Source organism: Myripristis murdjan, chromosome 24 (assembly GCF_902150065.1).
Source record: "Myripristis murdjan chromosome 24, fMyrMur1.1, whole genome shotgun sequence".
Classification (NCBI taxonomy): Eukaryota; Metazoa; Chordata; class Actinopteri; order Holocentriformes; family Holocentridae; genus Myripristis; species Myripristis murdjan.
This window is the reverse complement of record NC_044003.1, coordinates 8,857,447-8,873,692: the sequence shown is the minus strand read 5'-3', so window position 1 is coordinate 8,873,692 and position 16,246 is coordinate 8,857,447. Positions and strand designations below refer to the sequence as shown.

The 16,246-nt window shown below is 41.4% G+C and overlaps 1 protein-coding gene across 2 annotated transcripts in view; it reads left to right on the top strand.

Annotated features, from left to right (window-relative positions):
• mdn1 (midasin AAA ATPase 1) overlaps positions 1 to 16,246 on the top strand; it is a 72,130-nt gene that overhangs the window by 18,847 nt on the left and 37,037 nt on the right. For both annotated transcript variants that reach the window (XM_030046699.1, XM_030046698.1), the window contains exons 26-47: positions 280 to 426; positions 822 to 963; positions 1,647 to 1,781; positions 2,893 to 3,031; positions 3,980 to 4,112; positions 4,492 to 4,622; positions 4,863 to 5,001; positions 5,382 to 5,496; positions 5,981 to 6,241; positions 7,019 to 7,216; positions 8,529 to 8,737; positions 8,909 to 9,031; positions 10,263 to 10,460; positions 10,988 to 11,095; positions 11,278 to 11,466; positions 11,631 to 11,720; positions 12,058 to 12,321; positions 13,035 to 13,299; positions 13,436 to 13,595; positions 14,150 to 14,266; positions 14,355 to 14,563; positions 15,833 to 15,981. In XM_030046699.1, the coding sequence (XP_029902559.1) occupies positions 280 to 426; positions 822 to 963; positions 1,647 to 1,781; positions 2,893 to 3,031; positions 3,980 to 4,112; positions 4,492 to 4,622; positions 4,863 to 5,001; positions 5,382 to 5,496; positions 5,981 to 6,241; positions 7,019 to 7,216; positions 8,529 to 8,737; positions 8,909 to 9,031; positions 10,263 to 10,460; positions 10,988 to 11,095; positions 11,278 to 11,466; positions 11,631 to 11,720; positions 12,058 to 12,321; positions 13,035 to 13,299; positions 13,436 to 13,595; positions 14,150 to 14,266; positions 14,355 to 14,563; positions 15,833 to 15,981 (3,621 nt within the window). The remainder of the gene's footprint in view (positions 1 to 279; positions 427 to 821; positions 964 to 1,646; positions 1,782 to 2,892; positions 3,032 to 3,979; positions 4,113 to 4,491; positions 4,623 to 4,862; positions 5,002 to 5,381; positions 5,497 to 5,980; positions 6,242 to 7,018; positions 7,217 to 8,528; positions 8,738 to 8,908; positions 9,032 to 10,262; positions 10,461 to 10,987; positions 11,096 to 11,277; positions 11,467 to 11,630; positions 11,721 to 12,057; positions 12,322 to 13,034; positions 13,300 to 13,435; positions 13,596 to 14,149; positions 14,267 to 14,354; positions 14,564 to 15,832; positions 15,982 to 16,246) is intronic.

Here is a 16,246-nt window from a genome sequence, read left to right as displayed (position 1 = left end):
CACTACACTGAAAATTGCTGCACATAATACCTTCAAATTTTCATATAACGATTACAAGCATCAAAGTGAAAGAAATGTTTGAACCAGGATCCTCACAGGCCCTCACAGGACGACAGAATGATCAAACGTCCTGGAGGCTCCACCGGCCCCAGTTCACCTCTCATTGTGATTTTCACCCTTCCTCCCAGCTTCCCTGTCTTTCTTGTTAATAGGAACAAGTGATCTTAAAAAACAAAAAAAAAACAAAAACAAAAACAAAGATCTCCATCCGATCCCCAGGTGCTGTCCAGGGCTTTCAGGAACCGCTTTGTCGAGCTGCACTTTGATGAGCTGCCCAGTAGCGAGCTGGAGACCATCCTTCACCAGAGGTGCAGCCTGCCGCCATCCTACTGCAACAAGCTGGTCAAAGTCATGCAGGACCTGCAGGTAACTGCTGTATATCGCTGTGTGTTGATTTTGATATCGCTTTCTGGGTCAGGAGTCTCTTTTGAAAAACAAAAATTAAAAAAAACAACAACTGTGGGGGCAATGTGGTTAAATAATGTAAAAAAAAGAAATATGGTCTGAAGAATATGTAGCCTTTTTTATCTATGGGATCAGCAGGGGTGCATATGGGTTTTGTAACAGTATTTATCAACCTAATCTTAACTGATACTGAATATTATCTAATTAGACAGTCCAGATACAGCTTTACCAATCACTGGGATCTAAGGCTAAATGTCTACTGGGGATTTCATATTATATTGATTTTCCCTCATTATGTCCTTCTTTTTTTGTGTTATTCTAAACTGCGTCCGTGGATTGTGTTTTGGTTCTTCCAGTCCTTGCGCAGGGGATCTTCAGTGTTTGCTGGGAAACATGGCTTCATCACGCTCAGGGATCTTTTCCGCTGGGCAGACCGCTACCGGCTGGAGGAGCAGACGGAGGCCTCGCAGGACTGGCTGCAGCATTTAGCCGATGATGGTGAGGCTTGTTACGCGTTCATCTGCACAGATGCTTAGCCTGTCTTTATCAGAAAACAAATTAACTCTAAAGAGTCAATATATACTGACTCTCTCTTTCTCTTATTCATTTATCTCTCTTAAGCAAAATATAATCAAAACATCAAACTTTATTTTTTATAGTAGCGCTGCACTGTAAGTGAAGTGCTTGAAGCTGCATTCCCAGATCTGATCCTATAATAAAAATGTAATAAATGCTAATTATAGGTTACTTTTTTTTTTTTTTTTTTTTTTTTTTGTGTTGTCTCTTGTTCTGGCGTTTGCTTGCCAGAGATCCACTGAAAGCAAGAGTTTGCAGATGACCAGTATTGGCTGGTATTGGCTTTAAAAAGCAAAACCGAGGTCGGTCCAGTATTACTTTTACTGTGGATACTGGGCTGAAACTGGCACTTTGGTGACCTTTTTTTCCTAGGAGTGTATCATTTAATTCAACTGTAAAAATAGTGACATTGTCTTTTCTTTTAAAAAAAACACACTAGGTTAACATGTTTTGCATGTGTATTTGTGTTACCATTTTGCAAATATTCATATTGCTGTTTGTCTGCTATCTGAAGATCTCGGATTGCAGTATTGGTATCCTCCAAAAAAAAAAAAAAAAAAAAAAAAGCCCTGCCTCATTAAGTAAACTGGTTGCCCCTCCATCAGGATACATGCTGCTGGCGGGACGCGTGAGGAAGCCGGAGGAAGCTGCTACCATCCAGTCCATCCTGGAGAAGCACTTCAAGCGGACGGTGAACCCGGAGAGCCTGTTCTCCCAGAAGCAGGTCACCAGCCACTTCAGTGAGTCGAGCCCAACACCACGGCCACTGAGCTCCATCCCCGCACGCTGACCGAGGGCGACCTCACCGTCCCCCGTGCTGCATTAACAGCTGGAGCGCCGCCAAATGAACACTTTATTGATGTGCACTGTTTTTTTAAAATAAAAAAAAAATTGAAATCATATTATTGACAGCTGCAGTTCCCAAATCCCAAGAGGCTGCGGTTTTTTAATCAGGGACAAACATGTACCAGACGGTTTCAGATCCAAATATTCAGGTGCTGTGCTGAAGCCCCCATTTCCAGTTACACTGTTACATAAGAGAAAATGTACAAATTGAGTTTTTTTTTTTTCCATGAAGAGACATCTCATGTTTGCCCTTGTATATTTTTTTTAATGGCAAGATACCCGTATTAATATTATAATTCACCTTGCAGTCACAATATTAAGCTTTTTGCATGGGCATTCCCTTTATTTTAACAGCTTGATGGTCTCTCTCTTAGCTTTGAAAGATACAATATTCCCTTTGCAAAAAAAATATTTTGAGCCTCAGAATATATTGAATTTACTGTTGGTAACTTACAGTTGTTTGTTTATTCCTAAGTGCTTTCTAAAACATTGACATTGGACATTTATATTTACTTGGGCTTCAGTTCATTTCACTATTGTTTATCATCTGTCTGTAGGAGCACATTGTGATCATGGTAGTGGACATTTTGGGATATTGCGACATAATTCAGCTGTCAAAACTGATGATGACTGGCAATTTTTTATTAAAAACTAACGTAATATTAATTGAAACATTTTAAGGAATACAAATTTTGAGTTTTGTTTGACATCACATCTAACGTTACCTTTCAGTTCAATGGGATGAACATGTATTTGAGTATTTAAGTGATTTTGCATACAAGTCACAGTGCCATAGACATCAATATCAAAAAAAAAAAAAAAATCAGTGTTAGTATTGTGATATTGATTTCAGTGTGATCGCACAGCACTAATATTGAATGTGGAGATTGAGTGTGTCATCAGACTCACAGCAGGCCTGCACAAGTGGACAATAAAAATCAAGAAAACGGTTTAACGTGTCTCATACACATGACATCATTTTTGGTCTGTTGCTCTGATTGGCAGGTCCCTTCATTGACAGCATCGCAGGAGTTCCTGAGGAGTTTCGTCACGTGGTTTGGACACACGGGATGAGGAGACTTGCTGTGCTGGTGGGACGGGCGCTTCGATTTGGCGAGTCTGTCCTGCTGGTTGGAGACACTGGGTAAGACTTCTTCTTCTTCTTAAAGGAGAATCAAAGAAGGGCAAAAAAAATCTTTCAAACATCTTTTAATTTCTTATTCTGATTGTAGATACCAGTTTGTCTGCAGGTCCTTAAAAAGTCTTAAAATGTTTTAAATTCAGTTTTATACTGTAAATATTTGGCCTTATCAGTCATGAAATAGTTAATTTCCACATAAACATTTGATCAAATTCAATTTATCCATCTTTTAATTTCTCTTTATAAATGTTAGTCAAGCTCCTCTGCATGAAATTCAACATTTCTGATGTTACAAAATGCTGAATACTAATTCTTCCTTCATACTAACATACTGCACTTAACCTGTTGGGAAAATGCCTGTTGTAGATTAACCTAACTCACTTTACACTTACTCTCATATACTACATTTACATGCACTATTCACCTTTGCATCTGCAGGGACCTATACCTATACCTGTATCTTTACCTTTACACTTACCTGCAATGCTCATATTAATAACAAAAAGATGATTTTTCCCGAAAATCTGTCATAAATTAGGTTAAAATGCATCTTGAAAAGGTCTTAAAAAGCATTAAATTGAACTCTTTGACACCTGTAGACACCCTGGAGTAAATTAACATCCACAATTTTTTTCTTTTGACCGCCTTAGTCAGTGCCACTCAGTGCTATCACAGAATTAAATTTCCATCATTAGAAAATGTAATATAACAGCAAAAAAAGTGCTTTAGTGGCATGCACAAGCTTAACAGTCACATTTGAAGGAATTCCCTGTGATACCTTTTTGTTTATCTGTTTATTTAATCCGGAAACAATCCCTCCTGCTGTTTTTTAAGGGTATGAATGACAGTCTGTTACGTGCGTTTGCATCTGGGGGATTATCTTGTCATGTGCGTGTGTTTGCACATGCTTTTATGCCAGCAGGTTAGCACTCTCTCATAATCTCTCACCAGGTGCGGTAAGACTACAATCTGTCAGCTGTTTGCCGCTCTGGCCGGGCAGAAGTTCTTCTCCCTGAACTGTCATCTGCACATGGAGACGTCGGACTTCCTGGGAGGCCTGCGACCTGTCAGACACACACATCAGGTACTGGCGAGCGGCCAGCGGGAATGTCTACATTGTTCCCTTTGGTGTTGTTTTTTTTTTTTTGCCCTTGAGAGGTTTCAAGAAAGTACAAACATGTGTTATTAAATATATTCTCACGCAGTTCCATTAGGAATCATTTTATGGAGAATTTGCCTTTTTTATATCATGAATTTGACACTCCTGGTCTACTCTGTATCAAGTTTTTCCATACTGTCACAAGTCTCCTTCACAACAAGTAAAAGAGAAGTCAAAATAATTATTAATTGTGATCTATTGAGCTGTTTCCGAAACTGTTTTGTATAATTGTTGTACATCATAGATTAAGATCATGTAGTAAAAAGTGATCTTGTCCTCGCTTTGCGTGCGTGCGTGCGTGCAGGCTGACGGTGAGGACGGCCGGCTGTTTCAGTGGCATGACGGCCCCTTGGTGCTGGCCATGAAGGAGGGAGGGGTCTTCCTCATGGATGAGATCTCCCTGGCGGATGACTCGGTGCTGGAGAGACTCAACAGGTGCAAATACACACGGATACACACATGTACCAGTTTTCCCTGTCACAGAATAAGTGGGGATGGTCACTGTTGCTTTTAAGAGCTGGAACCTAACCCAAAAATTTCATGTGCATGCATTTCAATGGAGACTTTTATTGTGGTTTGATGGTCTAAATGCTGTTTTCTCACACACACTCACATATGGATGATCAGCTAAGTAAAACTGGTGATTGACTTTCGACGCTGTGTTGTGTTCGACAGTGTCCTGGAGACAGAGAGGTCCCTCGTGCTCGCAGAAAAGGGCAGCGGGGACAACGACGAAGTGGAGCTGATCACCGCAGCGGCCGGCTTCCGCTTGGTGGCCACCATGAACCCTGGTGGAGACTTTGGCAAGAAGGAGGTAAACAAAAACTCGCTGGCTTTACCGTGTTGTCTTTTGAGCTCAGAGCAAAGCTGGCAATAACAGCAGCAAAGCTTTGGCCAGCAGGGTGGCTTAGTGGTTGGAGAAAACAGCTGATAAGACAATAAAGCCTCTCCTATTAACTCCTTGTGAGCTACTCTGCAAACAGTGAGGTAGATGCCTAAAACAGGACATGGAAGAAAGTAGGGAAAAGGACATTTAACATGCTTAATATTTCTGTATAATAATTTACAGTGAAATGGGAGAAATTTGCACGTATTGGAATGACCTTTAAGAAAGACGATGGCAACCTTTTATTATTTTATGAGGACCGAGACTGACTTTAATGTTATATTTATCCTTTTTTTTTTTTTTGGCAGCTCTCGCCTGCTCTTAGGAACCGTTTCACAGAGATCTGGTGTCCTCAGAGCAACAGCCGCAGCGACCTGGTGCAGATCATCCAGCACAACCTGCGCTCCGGCCTCTCGCTCGACGGTAACCTCCTCCCCTTGATCGGTGTCAGACCAGAAGTCGCGTAAGGCCTTGGCCTCGTCTGCACTGGCCGGGGTTTAGCAGTGTCATGGCCTTTCTGGCTCAAACCTGGCGTCTTGACTATTTTTAAAACTTAGAGGCATGCAGCTGGACCACAGCTGAGTCTTTCAGAGAACCTGCTTAGACTTAATCTGTTGGCAGAATCATTCGTTCACCAGCTAGTTAGCCAGGCTTAACAGAGAGAAAGAGCCAAAAGTCAAATTATTGGGGCAGTGAGACCTCGCCAGTGTTTTCTGATGTGTGTTGTGGTTTGAACATAGAGGCTGACATTGTTCCATATTAATCTGTAGATGTTAAGTGTGCAAACAAAGACTAATTTCAGCTCACTGTTAAATCATTAGATGTCTGATAAAATATGTACAAAATGTTAAATTCAAATGATATAGTATTAATGATGTTTTTTTCCTGTCTTTGACCTCCAACGCAGGGGGAGACATCACAGAGCTGATGCTGGACTTTATCGAATGGCTGACCCAGCAAGACTTTGGGCGGCGCTGCATCCTGAGCGTCCGCGACATCCTGTCCTGGGTCAACTTCCTCAACACCGTGTGCGAGCGCGACGAGGACGGCTTCATGACCATGGGAGCCATGGAGGACGAAGAGGAGGCAGAGTGGGACCTGAGGCTGGACACGGTCACCGCCTTCATCCACGCCGCCTGCTTGGTCTACATCGACGGCATTGGCTCTGGTGAGAAAGCGAAGTGGCGTATGGCAGCATTTCCACAATATTGGTCATGGAGCTTTTTCAGGATTTATAACTTGGCATACAAAGTAGGAGCGTTTTCACTCTCACAGGGAATTGCTCAGTGTTTTTATTGAATCTTTATTCAGACACAAGGTCCACATAAGAAATGAAATTGAAAATAAAATCAAAGATAAAACAGACACAAAAGTGAAGAAATACATTATACAGTGCTATACCATTAAGTTACCCAAAAAAAAAAAATATATATATGTCATATATACACATACGTACATGTATACATATATATATACATACATATACACATACACACACATATACATACATGTACACACATATACACATATACAGGTTACCTATAGATAAGAGATAAAAAGCATTTACTTAAGAAAGGCTCAAACTGATAAGCCAGTGCATACGAAGTCTGGATGTGAACCGATAGCCCATTATGGGGCTGATTAGGGCCAAAATAATGATGTTTTCAGACACTTCCAGTCGACACATAAAATTAAACATTAGTTTTCTTAACAGTGCCTGACATGTTGGTACATTACAGGACACAAACAGCTGGCTGGCACTGTGCCACCTAGGAACGCCAAGCAGCAGCCTCATGGCATCATTATATGCCACTCGGAGCCTCTGCATACTTTTCACTCTGTAGGAGGACCAGAGATGAGCTGTATACAAAGGGGTAACATAAGCTTTGAACAGGGCAGGGACTGTTTGTAGGGTATGATGTAAAGACGTCTCCGTTTCTTGCAGGGACTACCGTGTCCTCTGCGGATAACGCCCTCTTGGCGCGGCAGTTATGCCTGGGCTTCCTCCAGCAGCGGCTCAGTAAGACGACCAAGCTGGACCAGGAGATGCTGGACGCCCTGAGGGTCTACGACACCAGCCTGCCCAGGGAGCCACAGTGGGGCGATGACTTCTTCGGCATCGACCCTTTCTACATCGCCTTAGGTTTGAACATAACAACCTGTCATTTCTTATTACCACTGATATGATGTCATACACTTAATTTCACTGAGGTTTTTATTCCCTTCACAGGCCCCCATGCTGTATTCCATTGCAGGCCACTATCTTTTCTTTCTACCCTAGGTTATAGCCACTACCAATATGAACTTATAGCAAATGTGCACAGAGGAAGAACACAAGACAGTGCATCCATCGTCTTACCTTGTTTCAAACACATTCTGCTTTTGTTCAAATACAAAAATAAAACCAGACTTGAGACGCTTTTTGGCCTCAGACTTAAAGTTTTACTCTTTGTTATTTTACCAATTTTTTTAAAAAAGTATTTGCATTTGAGGCAAATGGTCATTGTAGCCTAGAGTACAGTAATGTCTGCTTATGACTAGGGTTGGGACCCGTTTGGATTTTAACGATTCCGATTCCTAAACGATTCCCTCTTAACGATTCCGGTTCCTACCGGTTCCGATAACGGTTACAAATATGTATATTTTTGTATTTTTTTATGACACCATTATACTTAAAATAAAGAAGTAACAAGTAGTGTTAGTAATGTAGTGTTAGTGTATGTTTATGAGTTGTAGAACATAATAAATTATCTTGCAGGAATAGATGTTTACCAGTGACTCCAATAATTTAACAATATGTTAAATTATTATTTGTTTTAAAAATGTAAATTACTTATCAAACAGACCTAACAATTCAACTACCAACGAATGAGCAGGAGTATGCCTGTGATAACATAGATTGAATATGAAAAATAAGCCGAAGTGATACCTCTTCTCTGAATAGACAAGCTAAGCTGTCAGTGTGCTGCTGTTAGCCAGTGAAAATAGAGCGGAGTGGCAACTCTTCACTTTGTTAGACAATCTATGTCAGTGCGCTGCTGTAGCCTGGAAAGTTTCTTTGCCTTTTGGACTCATACGGTGCCGGTGCAGTTGTTTTTCTAATTCCGCGATTCCGTGTTCGCGGAAATTATAGGGCCCTAGTTAAGTGCGTTTTTCTGGCTTCGACATTGTTTGGCTACGCTGTGGGGCTGCACTCCTCCTCCTGCCTCGCTTGATAATGACGGTCCGACATTGTTCATAGCAGTGCAGTGGGGGCGTATCCACCCCGGGCCCGCTCAGTCTTGTAGGTGACGTGACATCACTACAGTCGCTTCAGTGCACACAACTGAGCAAAATGAATGCAGATGAGAAATTCCAGGAATCGTTATGGGAACCAGTTTTGCGAAAATGATGGATCCGGCTCCATTTCTTAAATTTCAGAACCGGTTATTTATTATGCCTCTTTTTTCATCCAGGACCTCAGAGTGAGAGTCGCAACCTGTCAGACTACGCCATCGCAGCTGGAACTACGGCCGTGAACGCCCAGAGGCTCCTGCGGGCGCTGAAGCTGCAGAGGCCGGTGCTGCTGGAGGGCTCGCCCGGCGTGGGTAAGACCAGCCTGGTCGCTGCACTGGCAAAGGCTTCTGGGAACCACCTGGTCAGAATCAACCTTTCAGAGCAAACGGTAATCCACCGCCGGCATTTTTGCTGAGCTCTTTCGATTATGTCCTGGACTCACCTCCATGCTCTTAAAAAGTGATAATGGCGAAAGAAAGGGAAGTTGGAAAGTTATTACTGATGGTGTTTATATAAATGAGCTTATTCTCTGAAATCGATGCTCTGCTCTCTCCGGCAGGATGTGACAGACTTGTTTGGCACAGACTTGCCGGTGGAGGGAGGGAAGGGGGGAGAGTTTGCGTGGCGTGATGGCCCCCTTTTGGCTGCTTTGAAGGCGGGACACTGGATTGTCCTGGATGAGGTATGGACTATTATAATCCAGTCATTTTATGAAAAAACCTAGGATCACATAATGTGTGATATGAATGTGTAAACAGAATATTTCAAAGAACTTGCAATTGACTTTTTTTCTTGTCTTTGTGTGTGTAATCAACTTGTGAATTTTTATAGTGATATCTGAAAGTAAAATTTTTAACCCTTTCATCTGTGTGTTAAAAAGGGCGTTTTTTGGTATTATATGGTCATAAATAGGTGATTGTCAAAACTTTCCACCAATGGGATTCCTTGAGATGTTTTTTTCCCTCACTCAGGACAAACTGAGGATACAAAATCAGTTGAGTTTGCTTCTCTTGCAATTTGTCCTAGGTTGACCCCAATTTGGCCTAAAATTACTGGACTATTAGTCAACCAGACCATTTTTCTCCATTGTTACATGTGATGTTTTGGTGATGTGGTTGAATATCATCATACTCATCATGATATAGACTGAAAAAATATCATTAGCTCTCTAAAGGGTGATCGTAGAGTTCAGTACCATCATCCGCAATTCTCCAGTTAATTAATCCATTTAATAGTGCAAAAAGATATAAAAACTTAATATTTTTTCATACCACATATATAATATATTCACAGTGCATTTTTAGGAGAATTTATCTTGTGTTATTGTCACATTGCAATGCCCAGCATCTATGAAAAACACAACACAACTCCAACTTCTGAGTCGACTGCAATGTCCTATAAATTCAGTCCTATAACAATTATAACAATTTTAACTGCTTTTTTTTTTTTTTTTTTTTTTTTTTTAAGTTTGCAACCCATTTGTAACCCATTTTTTGTCCGCGCACCAGCCGGTGATGGAGATACAAAAGCATGGGATTTAAACCGCTCCTCTTTTTTCCCTTTATTCAAGTTAATGTATTAATAAGCAAGATTTTTATGAAGGGGATCAATTGTTGTGATTCCTACTGATCACCACTAGAGCTCAGCAAAGGTTATATTTTACTTAATGTCCCTTTAAATATCTATATTATAATATATTAAAAACATTCATTACAAAAAACATGTATTATTACAGATTATACCCAGGACACTGCTTGTATTCCTTCTCATTTCCTTAAGTGTTTTTTGTGAAATCACTTCCCCAGACAGTTAAGTTAGTAAAGAGTAAGTTAGATTAGTTAAGACAAATTAAAAGCACACATGACCTCCCTGGACTACGAACTGACTCCCGCCTTTGTTTCCTGTGCCCACAGTTGAACCTGGCCTCCCAGTCGGTACTCGAGGGCCTGAACGCCTGCTTCGACCACCGAGCAGAGATCTACATCCCCGAGTTGGGCATGAGCTTCCAGGTCCAGCACGAGAAGACCAAAATCTTCGGCTGCCAGAATCCCTTCACGCAAGGCGGCGGGCGCAAGGGCCTGCCCAAATCCTTCCTCAACAGATTCACTCAAGTAAACCACACTCGGATGTTAATAACGATTTAAACACTTAGAAAGTTACCACAAATGCTTAAGAGGCAAATGGTAAAAGCAGTCAGTCTGTAATGAAAAGAGCAACAGATATGTATTGTTATATGTATTGTAAGTGGTCATATCTGTTGCATATTTTATTAGCTGTGCCTTTCTTGTCTTCCATATTTTCACCATTATTACTGTATTATTGCTGTTACTTCCTTGCACTGTGGCCATTAGCCCCACACTGAAAGCCATAAACACGCTCACCACTCATCATATGATACTGAAAAGTCAATTTCAGGAAAACACACAAATTTAGGCATGTGCACAGAGCATCACAGAGACACAGAGTGATCATGATTTTATTATTTTAATATGAAAAAATGTTTTTTGTCCTTTTTTGTTTACTATTTGCTTGTTTATTTCTGTCATTATTATTATACTCACGATTTATATATTTATGTACATACTAAATAAATACTGAATTCTGTTAGGTATAATCTAATTTGTGCCTGTGTTTCCAGGTGTTTGTGGACCAACTCACCAAAAAAGACCTGGAGTTTATCGGAGACTCCATTTTCCCCAACATTGACAAAGAAATCATCGATAAAATGGTGGAGTTCAATAACAGGGTACGTCTCTTTTATGCATCTGTTTCCTTGTTTCTGCTTGATTCTTTCACTGCAACCTGAGCTTCTCTACAAAGTTGGGAGGCATGTTAGAACAAGTATTTAATTCTTCATTCCTTGTAAGTTTTCACTTTTCACTTTTAATAAGTGTTATTGATCCTCATATCCTGTCCACATCCCATCAGCTTGCCCAGGAGGTATCAGTGGAGAGGCGATGGGGTCAGAGAGGAAGCCCCTGGGAGTTCAACCTGCGCGACATGTTTCGTTGGTGTCAGCTGATGCAGGCCGACCAATCGCCAGGATTCTTCAACCCGGGCCAGCATGTCGCCTTGGTTTATGCTGACCGGATGAGAACCGAGGCAGACAAGGCCCAGGTGTGCCATATTAACCCTTTGTGTTCACTTAAGCCACTTCTACACAGTAACCTTTGGTCAACTTATCTTGTTTATACTGTAAATATAAATTGTGATCAATTAATAACAATTAATAATTTCAAAACGTCCCGTTCACCTTGTGTAACCTGTCCTGTCCCACCCAGGTGTTGTCTGTGTTCAGGAAGGTGTTTGGAGAAGACTTTGAGCCGTACACAGGTTCACGGCAGTTCCACATCACTCCTCTCAATCTGCAGGTTTGTCAGAATCTCAAACTGCATCCAGGTATTAAGCAGCATATTTTTTTAACCCTTTATAGGGCAAGTGACTATTTTTGGTAATTTCAGAAATTTTACATATCAGGCCCATCCCCTGTCTCAGTTAGTTCAATAATCATTTGGTCTTCATCCAGCCAATCAGCAAAGATCGCTCTACATCCCAGGTCACATGATTGTGGCATTTGACCAATCTCATTGGCCTTGATTTTCTATTACAAAATGAAAATTTTAGAAAAATTTTATAGAAGTAATAAAGTCCTGTCATGTTCTCTAATAACAGTCTAGGGTTGTTTTTTTTTCTTGTTCGCCCCTCCAGGTGGGCTTCTCGGTCCTGCAGCGGAGCGGTGGAGCGCCCGTGGCGCTGGACCCCCCGCTGTCCATCACACACCAGGCTCTGCGGCCGCTGGAGTCCCTGATGAAGTGCGTGGAGATGGGCTGGATGTCCGTACTGGTCGGTCCCACAGCCAGTGGGAAGACCAGCCTGGTGCGGCTGCTGGCTCTGCTGACAGGCCATCGTCTCAGGGTGATGGCCATGAACAGCGCCATGGACACCACCGAGCTGCTGGGAGGCTTTGAACAGGTGAACATCAAACAGATTCCTGCGCTTCAGGAGTTTTGGCCTGTTGTTATCTGATTTGTCACATCATGAGCTGGAAAAATATCTCTGGAGATGTCCTTCAGCTTGTTAGCACCACCCTCTGAAACCAGTGAATCCAAGTGTTTGCAAGGTAGCTTGAGGCTTACGGTAGTGCTGAAATAATTATTCGATCAATTGACAGAGAATTCTTAATATTTCCAGGCTATTAGCTTTTCAGTTAAATATTAAGTAATAACTCAAAATATTTGTCGACTCCAGCTTCCCAAAACCACTAAGATGCTAAGAATCATTGTACTCTTCTCTGCTCATATCATCATAAAATAATATTTTGGGTTATTTGGGCTGCTGACCAGGGTAAGCAAGTAATTTGAAGATTTCACATTGAGCTCTGCTAACTTCCCGTAAGTGTTTTTGGCACTATTTGTTTGATTAAACATTTACTCTATAGTTACTAGATTAAATGATTTTGATTATAAAAAGAGTACGAGTTGGTTTGAAATTGGGTTTTTCCTCAACTTTTATTGAGAAAATTGTATCGTTTTCATTCAAAAGATGTGGAACTATTACATTGCAGAGTTTACCTTATAATTTAGTAAATCGGTGCCTCATTTTTCCAATTAATATATGAAAAAGTATCAGAGCTAATATCAATATTGACATTTTTCCAACAATTTGTCACTCTGTACGTTCTCCAGGTGGACATCATGCGGCCCTGGCAACAAGTGCTGGAGAGCGTGGACTACATTGTTGCCATGGTAACGAGGCGCGGCCTGATGTCGCTGGACGTCGGCATCCAGGACACAGAGTTCCTACTGAAGACGTGGGGCCTGTTCTGCCGCTGGCTGAAGGAGGAAGGGCTGGAAAGGACCGGAGGGACGGTCAACTCTGAAGCCCTGAACAAACTGGAGGTGATCATCCTCCTGCTGCAGAAACTCAACACCAAACTCAAAGTGTTCACAGGTAACACGCCCTCATATCAGCTGATAGAAGAAAAAAAAGCAAAATTAACAGCTGGAATTAAGTATAGATAAATGTTGGAGGTCTAAGAATGTCTTTACAGTCTTCGAACTCGTTTGTCTTTGTGTCTGTCCTGCAGACATGTCCAAGCTGCAGATGGACTTCACGCTGCTCAAAGAGCGTCTGGCCCAGCTGGAGGACGGCTGGACCAACGGAGGCTTCGAGTGGCTGGACGGGATGCTGGTCCAAGCCCTGCAGGCTGGGGACTGGCTGCTCATGGACAACGTCAACTTCTGCAGGTAAAGAAATGGCCATGCATGTTGGTACATTTATGCATTTTAAATTTTGTTTTCATTTACGGGGCTATTTTGTCTATTTAAATAGTCAACAAAAAAGATATATAAGTATATGATATTAACTTGGGTAACAATTTAAATCATAATCTTCTGGAGGTTTGCCAGGGGTTTGTACGCATGGCAAATTGAGCCCAATTGATTAAAAAAATAAAAAATGGACAACGTCAACTTCTGCAGGTAAAGAAATGGCCAGGCATCTTTGTGTATTTAATTATTTTAAGGTGTATTTTGGCTATTTAAATACTATAGAAATGCAGTTCATTTAAATAGTGAACCAAAAAGTTCAAAAAGTAACAGTTTTTACTGTCATCTTCTCGAAGTTTGCTGGGGTTTTGTACGCATGGCAAATTAACCCCAATTGATTAAAAAAATGTTAGGAAATTTGAAGGTAAATGGAGTCCTCAAATGGAAAATGTCAGGAACCTTGTATTTCAGACAGACCTCAGGAAATTAATAAGCAAAGCCTGAAAAAACTGCTTTTGCTTGCTCATTCTCAGTGCGTCTGTCCTGGACCGGCTGAACGCCCTGCTGGAGCCCGGAGGATCTCTGACCATCAACGAACGCGGCGTCATAGACGGAACGACCCCCAAAATCGTCCCACACCCCAACTTCAGGTAGTGCGCAAAGTCATAGCAAGTCCACTTTTTTCACATTAGACCGCGGTAGCAATCCGAAACCCAACCGCTGAGTTTGACTCTGCAGGCTGTTCCTGACCATGGACCCCATGCACGGAGAAATCTCCAGAGCCATGAGGAACCGAGGAGTGGAGGTTTACATCCCAGGGGAGCATGAAGGAGTCTGCTGGGACACACTGGACCTGAAGACGGTGCTTCACACTGCGGGAGTGACTGGGGATTGTGTGTGTGATCTGCTGATTGAAATCCATAAAAGCATCAAGACTGCTATCTGGGGTAAGCACAGGAAGTTTGCTTTTGTAGAGATTTTTTTTTTTTTTTAACTTGTTAATTATCTCTGTTGTTCCCTGGCCAGTGGCTTCATATCATTGTTGTCATGTGAAAACATTATAACTTCAATTTTGGTGATGTTTTGGTGAGGTTTTAGCTTTTCACTTGAAGGATTCCTCATTTCTGCACTGCAAAAAGTCAAATCTTACCAAGATTATTTGTCTTATTTCAAGTCAAAATGTCTTATTTCTAGTCAAAATATCTCATTACACTTAAAATAAGACATGATTAGCTCAGAAATAACTTGTCTTTAGACAATGTTCACTTGTGAAAATTTACTTGAAACAAGTTAAAATTTGCTTGAAACAAGAAACAAATTCTGCCAATGGAACAACCAAATTTTTACTTGTTCACTTGTGTCACAAGTAAAAATTTGTTTGTTCACTTGTGTCACAAGTAAGAATTTGCTTGTTCCATTGGCAGAATATGTTTCTTGTTTCTAGCAAATTTCAACTTGTTTCAAGTAAATTTTCACTTGAAACAAGTGAAAATTGTCTAAAGACAAGTGATCATGTCTTATTTTAAGTGTAATGAGATATTTTGACTAGAAATAAGACATTTTTACTTGAAATAAGACAAATACTCTTGGTAAGATTTTGACTTCTTGCAGTGTGTTGGGCTTTATAAACTCTGACCCTTGCAAATATAACACACTTTCAAAAGCCCACTGGATGAATAAAAAAATAAGCGGTTGTCAAGGTAAAAAACAAGCTTGCTTTCCCCAGCTCGTGAAAAATAAGGCAGTTCAGAGACACAAGCTCTTCACCTGACAGCCATGAGATGACATGCTCAGACAGGCAGCTCAAATCCCGTTTTATTTCTCCAGAGGCTGAACACCTAAAAAAAAAAAAAACAACAACACATGGATTCTCGTCTTTTCAGATTAGATGAACCGCATCTGTTGGGGTTTGCAAAGCAATTCAGACTTCTCCTCTGAAAATGCTCTCCCATGTGACAAATTTGACATCACACGTTGCAAAAATGCGAGCAGAGAAGAACAAACATGAACCAGGAAGAAAATGCCACTGTCAAAGCAAATGAAAAGGTTTTGTGTCCTCTCTCATTGCAACTTGAACTGAAAATGCCATCTTTAAAACAGAAATAGATGCGAGTTGTTGGACATTTATAATAGCAGGGATTATTGTGTGGACGTAGCCGTAGTGCACTCATGCAGTGAGTCTGCAGATTTAACAGAGCAGTCCTCCTATCTTTCAGATTCCCCTGCCTCCTCTGTGGCCTCGCTGCTCCATGCGGCCACCCTGCTGTCCTGTCAGCTGCAGAGAGGCGTGGATCTGCCCAGCGCCCTGCAGCACGCCTGCGGGGAGGCTTACTCCCTCTGCCAGCGCACCACCGCCAGCCAAAAGGTACCAGCACCCCTAGAAAAAAGTGTTTTCCTTTCTGTTATGCTTGTCATGTCTCCGCTATCAGCCGTGAAATACAGAAAAAAGCCATTAAAATATGCAAAAATGCTTCAAAGGGGATTTCAGCAGCCACTTAGCAGCAGCAATAGCCATGCTTGTTAGTGGCACAAAATGTAAAATAACTGCCTTGTTTTTTGCAGATACAGTTAAAATGTTTTATTGCTGTTAAAGGAGGGATAGATATTGATAATTCCTGCATTCTTGGGGT